Below are 8,853 nucleotides of genomic sequence, written 5' to 3'. Positions count from 1 at the left end.
TTTAACTGTTTCAATGAGCCTCTGTGACCCTTTCCACTACCTCCCACAAGATGGGTATAGGGTGCATAATAAATAAATAAATAAGATTTAAATACATGTCTTTAATAATCGTGATTAAAAATAAGCACACATTTTAAAAGTAAACGAATATGCCTTAACTTAAACTAAACAAGGCTCTCATCTCTCTATATTATGCACTAATCTATCCCTATCTCAACTATGATATCTGTGCATGGGGTTCAACCACTGCAAACCACCTCAAGTCCATCATCACCCAGCAAAAATCTGCTATCAGAATAATATCAAATTCTGCTTTCAGACAACACACAGCCCCCTTGTTTAACTCCCTAAACATGCTAAACATAATCTCACTCCACAAATTCTCTTGTGTCAACTACATTTACAAAACCCTGTTCTTAAATGCAAATCCTTGTCTGAAACTCTTCCTGGACAGATGTAATAGGACCCATTATCACCACACCAGAAATAAATATCTCTTTGATATCCCCAGAGTTAAACTTAATCTGTGTAAACACTCTATGCAAATAAAGGGACCCAGTTTATGGAACTCACTCCCCACTGAATTGAAAAGCTGTCCAACTTTTACATCATTCAAAATCAATACTAAAAAGTACCTAATTTCATCTTCATAGTTTTTCACTTTTTGCCTTAAAATTGCACTGTATCAATTGCTACCCAATCTCCCAACCTTTATGTTCCCAATTTGAACATCTTTACCATTGTGATCATTGTTGTTTTCTTATATGTGCTGCCAATCTGCTGTATGGTGTTTATAAATCTTGTTTATCTGTATCTTTTGCTACCCAGTCTCCCAATCTTTATGTACCCAATCTGAACATCTTTACCATTGTGATCATTGCTGTCTTATATGTGCTGTCAATCTGCTGTATGGTGTCTATTAATCTTGTTTAAATTACTAATCAAGCTGACAATGTAATCAATCAGAGCTTTAATATAACAATGTGATTTAATATACTTAGCTCTCTCATCTCATTTTTCTCTTGCAATGTATCTTTATCATTTATCAATTCTGATAGAAATTACCTACTTAAAATTATCTGCTAGATTAAGGACCTGCCCGAAACGCTGCGCGTACTAGTGGCTTTACAAGAATGTAAATACTGTACTATCCAATGTATTCTCACAAACCCAATGTACCTTCTTGTATATACATAAATAAATAAATAAATAAATAAATAAATAAATAAATAAATTACTAACCATTACCTTGATTGACATTCAAAGACTGATCAACAGTATATAAATGTCATCAGAGGAGGAAGAACCGCTCCTGTGCCAGGTAAGTCCACTACAGGCTCACCATAACCTGTGCTACTTGCCCCGCTCTTGTGCCAGGTAAGTTACGGGCTCTCCATAGCCCGTGCTACTTGGAACTTGTTCTGGGTAGCTGAATCTATAACAAACAACGAAACCCGCCATGTTCATTGCACGTGTAGCAGAGAGAAATAAAACTTAGTTGAGATGATATGCATGACATGCATAATAGTCCCCGTGGTGTAGTGGTAACTCGCTCGCCTGGCGTTTCACAAGGCTTTGTCCTGGGTTCGTGTCCATCCTTAACTTGTAGCCTCTGTTTACCCAGCAGTAAAATGGGTGCCTAAACGATTTGGCGGGTCGTATTCCGGGGAACATAAGATTAAGAACTTGCCCGAAACGCTATGCGTGCTGGTGGTTGTACGAGAATGTAAGAATTCTTGTATATATAAATAAATAAATAAATGAAACCACCTTGGCGTTAGTAATTCGAATATCCTAAAGACTGTGGCTTCGGCTTTGTCTTTTCACGAAAAAAAGATAATTAAACTATTAAAATATATATATATATATATATTTATAAAATAAGTTCATAATTTCATCTGTAAGATGTTTTCGTATTAAAATATATATATATAGTTTTTGAAAAATGTTGTATATAGAAAATTGGCTATATTATAACTGCGACAAAGGAAGGCATTAGGACAGGGTCAACAACAGACTAGGGCTGGGTGGGGTTTTATGGTAACGCTGCTCAAAGTTTTTCAGGTGAAAATGAAGAATATCTTAGCTTCCCTCGTTGTTTCTTCGCTTCTCTCCGTGGGTAAGTATCCCTGTCACCTGCTGAGGGTCGCTGTGTTGCCAGAAGGTAGTGTTTTGTGCAGTAGAAGTTGCTTTTGCTGTGGTGGCCTTGCTCTCTCACCTGTTTTTCCGTTCGTAAACAGGTAACTTCTAGCATGATTTACCTGAATTTACCTGAAGGGGGAAGGGGGGGCACACCAGCTCTAATGGTCTCGATAGAGTTGAATTTATTACAAATATAGTAAAAAAAAGTAGGCTTATATCGGCTGTGTTAATATAGATATGAACTTTACGTTGGAGGTTCATTATATACAACTAACAGATATTTTCAGAAAACTTTAAATTCATGCATTTTGGGCAGCTTGTATGGCATCTGCTGTGGTACTCCTGGGCTCAAATGTTTCGTTTACCAGCGAGTTATTTACATAAAATGTAAAAATTGATGAAAAAGGAATAATTTGATTGCCTTCAATCTCATCCCAAACGTAACATGGCCTAACTTTACCTCAGTGCATTAAACCCAAAAATGTAATACAGACATTTGCTTAGTATTTTGCTTGGTATATCGATAAACTTTTTTTTATTTACGCACCTACATTTGTAGTTGAATATACTAAACTGGGTGTTAGGCCAAATCCTTATTTTTTATTTTGACGCATACAAATCCTCACTGATCAAACGTGCTAGCTGGAGCTCTCAGGCTGAAGTCTTCTGAAGTATTTTTTCCTATTTATGTAGGTGTGGGATGTTGCGTACATAGTGGGGTCTCGTATTGATATATGTATAATTAGTATTTTTTTTTTATATTTACAAGAGTTGTTACAGTCTTGTAAAGCCACTAGCGTGCAAAAGTATTAAAGACAAGCCCACTACCAGAAGAGCATATTCAACTAATAGCTTGTGGATCTCATAAGCAATAAATGACTATCAGTTATGCATGTGTTCTACACATGCAGCTGAAGATTTGTTTACAGTTTTTCAAACCAGCCACAGTGACAGAGCGTATGAATGAAGCCATCAGTTTGAAACAGCTCGGTTTTAAGACAGTTGTGTGGCAGAGGAACATAAATAAGACAAGGAACTTGGGTGAATTCAGGGGATATGAGATTGATGATTCTCTGTTGTGAAGCTTGGTGGAAATGATATTAATCTCTCGGGGATCAGCTCTAAATATGTAGTTGTTGTTTGATGCTCTAATCTCAGAAAATGTATGGATATGCTCTAACAGGTTTACTACTACTAAGTGGCTACTGGAGCTTTAAAATAAAGAGTCCTGAGGAAAGATTATAGACTCGCTCTCTCTCTCTCTCGCATTCATTCGTTCGTGTGTTCATTCTCTCACTCAGAAACCGAGAATGAGAGAGAGAGAGAGAGAGAACAAGAACGAGAACATAACTAAACTAATTGTGTAATTTCTCAGCTTCCAGTATCTGGTGCTATCGATGTGTTGGGTCCCACCCAGGATGTGGATTGTATGACTTTGACTGGCGCTACTATTGGAGCTATAGCTGCCCAGACCCTAATGACAAATGTGTAAAAGTCATAGAAAGGAAAGGAGGTAAGTTTCATCTGTTACAAAACTTGCTCTAAATCAGTTTCTCAACTGGGGTTCTGCTGAACCCTAAGGTTTCGTGAGGAGTGGCCCAATGTTTATGTTTTCTGTTTACAGATACGTATAGTGAAGTGAGTGTGTGTGTGTGATCAACAAATGTATATTTTTGAGAGTCGTCTAAACTCTGAGCATTGCATACATGACTTGGCTTCTAATCTTTGCAGTGGACGTCATGGTGACCCGTGACTGTCTGAGCTACCTGGAGGGTCACCGTCGAGATATCCCAGCTGACCGATATGAAGGGTGTCGTTCCTCTGCCAAAGATCCCATGATTGGACAGTACATTTTCCCTTCCATACCTGAGATTGACCATAGGAGGTGAGTGTTGTTGGGAGTCATTACAATTCCTTATGCAAGGTGAATAATTTACAATTTTCTTGTTCAGTCACAAGTTTAGATGTGAATGAAGAATTAGTGAATTACAAAGTGAAAGCAAGGTGATGCTTTAGTTTATCATCAAGAAATTGAGATGGAACAGCCAAGAATATATTAGGAGAGGAAAGGGGGGGGGGAGTGGAGGAACAAAAAGTTAAATTCATTAACATGGTAGAGCAGGTCAGAAATAATTAATAAAGAGGAATAGGTTTTGCAGTAGTAGCTAACTTAATTGTTAGTAAATTTGGTAGTAAAATCCCATTTGAATAAAATAATGAATGGACATATTTTGATATGTATTTGATGTACAGTATATTTTTTTTTAAATATCTATAACTTTGTTTCACTACATTGTTAATCTCTTGGCTGACGCCTCCTCACCCAATTATGTGTGTGTATGTATGTGTAAACATCTTATCTTTTAGCATTTTAGTTATTCTTTTTTAAACATGGTCAGTGTATTAATACAGAACTTTCTTTGCAGAGATCATTACACCAACGTCACCTTCTGCTTTTGTGACTTTGACGAGAGATGTAACAGTGCCTCAAGCTTGACGATCAGTGTTTTACTGCTGATTGGTTTGGCTTTCACACATTTCACTATTTTGGGATAGTACTCGTGCACAGTCGCAAGACAATGATGGTGACGAAGTGGTTTATACACCATGAATAGAGGAGTGGTGTGTGTGCATCTCGTGTATACAGTACTTCCAAACAGATAGGAGTTGGTAAGAACAGCCGAATTTTAAATCATGGTGTTAAATGAAGAGTACTGATTATTCTTGTTAATTAGTAATGTATAATAATTATTACATTTTATAGTTGATCTTGATTTAATTGTGTATTTTTTTTTTATATATACTGTACCAGATTTCAATATATACCAAGGTTTTGTATAAATGTTACAATTACCTTTTCAAATTAAAATCAATCTTTGCATATTTTTATGTATTTGGGGACCAGGGCAGTGAAAATGTCTGTCCATTTATTACCTTTGATTTGTCCATTGTTTTGATGGATAAATATATGCTGGATTTCAGTGTCCACAAAGTAGGTTTGTATATTTGTTACAATTAGCTTTTTAAATGAAACTCAAGCTTTGCATGTTTTTACTTGGGGACTGTGGCAGCGAAAGTATCCGTCCATTTATTGCCTTTTTATCCTTGGATTGTTTGATGGAAAAATATGTGCTGGATTTCAATATAAATAAAAAAGGGGTTTGTATATTTGTTACAATTACCTTTTTAAATGAAGATCAAGCTTTACATATTTTTACTTACTTGACGACCATGGCAGTGAAAATATCCGTCCATTTGTTGCCTTTTATCCGTCCATTGTTTGAGATAAGAAAGTGGCAGCTGTATTTTTTCTAATTCATGTCATTGGCTACTTTCTTCATTTGAAACTGGTGCCCTTGTCAATCCTCTCTGAAGAGGATTGACAACTAGCCGTATACGAAACATTACCTGAAGTCTTGTGCAAAGCTCAAAGTTTCTCTTGTGAAAATAAATATTGACTAGTGTTTGGTGTGTCTCGCCCTACAAGTTGCTTTCCATAATTTGCTGGAAAGAACCGAGAGGAGAAGATTAATATAGTAGGTGGTAAGATAGTCAACACAATATTTGAGTAATATACTAAGAGAATCCAAAGGCATAATACTTAAAATATTAATTATTAACATAAAAACAATAATAATAGAAACTGCAGAAAGCCTGTTGACTTATATGAGGAATCTCCTCTTCCTATCCATTCAAACTCAGGCTACTAGTTGGAGGCTTAGAGCAATGTTTGTACCATGTATGTATTAAGATAACAAATGTCTTATGCATATTATTACAGTAAAGGTACTGTTAAGTTGCCAAGTTTACTTCAAATCTTTCAATAAAATGTGCATTATTATCATAAGCTGTAGTGAAGTGAAACATAGTATGATTTGTTTACTATATTTTGTACTTTATCATACTTTTGTGAATTGATCAAATATTGCCAAATACCATTTTACTAGTGACAAAGTTGTTTAATAAAAAAGGAGCCTGGGCCTGGACTCATTAAGCAGTTACACAAATACTGTACTTGTAAACTTGTTCATCTTTTCTGTCTTTGGAGGCTTTGTTTATGTTTATTAAACAGCTTATGAGCTCCGAAGCACTAGGAGGCTGTTGATAACAATAACAACATTGGCAAAATCTGTAGGAGCCGTGATGAGGGTTCAAACCCATGCGGTGGGTGTTCAGATGCACACCCCCTAGTCATCTAGGGCATGACTAATCATGTTAGTGTTATTACTCTGTGTAATAATTACATTGATTTAGACATTTCAATCTCATAAACTGTTAAGAAATGTAAACAAAGCTGCCAAAGATTGAGAACGTATATGTTTGTAAGTAGATGTGTAAATGCATGTTGAATCCTGGCCCTGGACAGTATTATCTTGAGCTCTTGTCCTATAAAGCACAATAGGTACAAAGCAAATAGGTATAAAACACAATAACATGGCTAAAAAAAATGTTGACCAAACTATACACTAGAAATTGAAGAGATGACAACGTTTCGGTCCATCCTGGACCATTATCTTGCTAAGAGGTCCAGGTGGACAATCGGCTTGATATTGGTCAGGATGGACCGAACACAGTCGTCGTTTTCAATTTGTAGTGTGTGGTTTTGTCAACATAGGTACAGGTATTGCATAGCTCTTTAGTAACGATGTGATTAAATAATAAGCAGCAGCATCAATAATAGTAAAATTTGATCATCCTTGAAAGTTGCACCAGTTACTAAATACCGTATAAAAAGTAATTTTGTGCAGCCATAACAGTATCAAATTCTTTATTAGGAATATTTTGTATCACCTTGGTATGACTGTATGGTATACAGTAATACAGACTGTGCTTTAAAAATTGACCTGTCTCGATATAACAAGTTCCTTAGGTGATACTGTGGTGTAGTGCGTAATGTATTCACAAATATAAGACAAGCTCAGTTTGTGTGCCAATTACTGTAATGCAGCTTGCACAGAATGGGGATCGTGTAATTATTCTACTCTTGAGAAGAAAGTTACCGTAATAAACAACTAAGCATTGGGTATAAGGTGAATGGTCAAGTGAAGCCCATTCTGATAAATACCCGGTATTGGACATACATTAGTATAGAATCTCTCAACTCCTATGTAATATTTTTCAGGTTTATTATAATTCTATCTCTTAATCTTTGATTAATCTTTTAATACTTCAATCATCTGAGAATTAAAGTGTAATTGATTTCTACTTAGTGACTTAAATTAATGGTCCATACAATATATTGCCACTGGGAGCCAAGTCAGCTGAATAAAGGTAATGTGGTACCACTTCAAAATGCAAATATTCAATGTTAAACCTATTTGATGATGATCAAAGAGCAGTGCTGCTTGTACAGCAAGCATACTCAGAAACTATTCTAATTGAATCTTAGTTTTGTGATGAAAGAAGTGCATTGTATGATCAAGTTATAATGACAAATGGTTTGATTAATCTAGGTTTCAAATGCAAATTTTGTATTCAATTTTTACTGCGTTCATTTGTATCTTGTAAAGTATTCTCATTTATTCACAAGGCAATATTATTTTATGGTTTGAGATTCATTTGTTTTATGATGCAGTTAGTATTTTTCAGATTAGACGACATGACTACATTATCCTGTGGTGTCTTTATTACTTGACCAAGAATTACTTAAGAATAATTTGACTATTTTGTAGAGGCCTTTAAGTAAATATAACATTTTATTGATTATTAAAGTTTGTGGTAAATGCATGTTTTCTCCACCACACTCTGTATATATACAGGCATTTATACCATATTCGCAGATGTCGTATCCAAATATTACACATTTTTACTTACTTGGGGACCACAGCAGTTAAAATATCCGTCCATTTGTTGCTTTTTATCCGTCCATTTTTTGAGATAAGACAGTGGCAGCTGTACTTTTTCTAATTTGTCATTGGCTAATTATTTTGTACTTAATATACACAGACCATAGGCTTTACAGTGCAATACCCTAATCACAGAATTGTTATTTGCATTGTGTGAAAAACAACTGCTGGGCGTGCAAAGTTTCTTAAAAAACTCTCAGAGTCCATGGATTCCATTCCATTTCAGTACTGTAGCTCACTAGTAACACTTCTTTCTCCTCCTACAACCATGCCATTAGGGGTTAGTAAAAGCATTCAGAAAACAGAGTTATCATTTCCTCATCTTGTGTGGATATGGTATAAATGCCAAAACTAGTATATAGTTTTTACTTTGTAAATATTAATACTGTACAATCAACTAGATTTTTATGTGCCAGTGTTTTAACTACTATTCTTTGAATTTATTTAGGCCTTTGATTTTCTGTGTTAAAATTGTTTCAGGGTTTGTAGAGAGTTATCATGGTTCTAGAGATTCTTTGTAAATTGAGTGATGAAATAGCATAATTCAGCTAAAATTATGGAATAAGTATTAACAAGTACCTACACAATGAAATTCATATCTAAAACTCAATATTTTTCTATCTTGTTAGAATAAATGTATTAAACATATTTTGGTTATTCTCATTTATATACCACACTGTAGCTGATTTTATTATAAAAATGGAAACCTTTTCCAAAGACCATTAATTATTCCTATACATAATCTGTCCTGTGACTAATCATTATATAAATATGTTATACTCTGTATTTATAGTATCATGAAGGTTGGGTAACTAAAGTTCAAATACTAGGTAAGGGTTACTATATATACCTGGTTGATGGGGTT

At 35.0% G+C, this 8,853-nt stretch overlaps 1 protein-coding gene across 1 annotated transcript; it reads left to right on the top strand.

Annotated features, from left to right (window-relative positions):
• The first annotated feature begins 2,000 nt into the window (after positions 1 to 2,000).
• On the top strand, positions 2,001 to 8,636 carry LOC138353131 (UPAR/Ly6 domain-containing protein crim-like). The gene is made up of 4 exons (XM_069305963.1): positions 2,001 to 2,119; positions 3,518 to 3,655; positions 3,874 to 4,027; positions 4,569 to 8,636. Exons 1-4 carry the CDS (start codon positions 2,038 to 2,040, stop codon positions 4,696 to 4,698), a joined length of 504 nt encoding a protein of 167 aa, XP_069162064.1. The 5' UTR covers positions 2,001 to 2,037; the 3' UTR covers positions 4,699 to 8,636.
• The last annotated feature ends 217 nt before the right edge of the window (positions 8,637 to 8,853 follow it).

This window comes from Procambarus clarkii, chromosome 56 (assembly GCF_040958095.1).
Source record: "Procambarus clarkii isolate CNS0578487 chromosome 56, FALCON_Pclarkii_2.0, whole genome shotgun sequence".
Classification (NCBI taxonomy): Eukaryota; Metazoa; Arthropoda; class Malacostraca; order Decapoda; family Cambaridae; genus Procambarus; species Procambarus clarkii.
This window is presented reverse-complemented; position numbering and strand designations above follow the sequence as displayed.

What these genes read in the sequence shown, in the direction of transcription:
- LOC138353131 (XM_069305963.1), top strand. Translation starts at nt 2,038, where the DNA reads ATGGTAACGCTGCTCAAAGTTTTTCAGGTGAAAATGAAGAATATCTTA. An exon ending in AGTCATAGAAAGGAAAGGAG is followed by an intron (nt 3,656 to 3,873) that starts GTAAGTTTCATC and finishes TAATCTTTGCAG; the next exon opens with TGGACGTCATGGTGACCCGT. An exon ending in CCTGAGATTGACCATAGGAG is followed by an intron (nt 4,028 to 4,568) that starts GTGAGTGTTGTT and finishes CTTTCTTTGCAG; the next exon opens with AGATCATTACACCAACGTCA.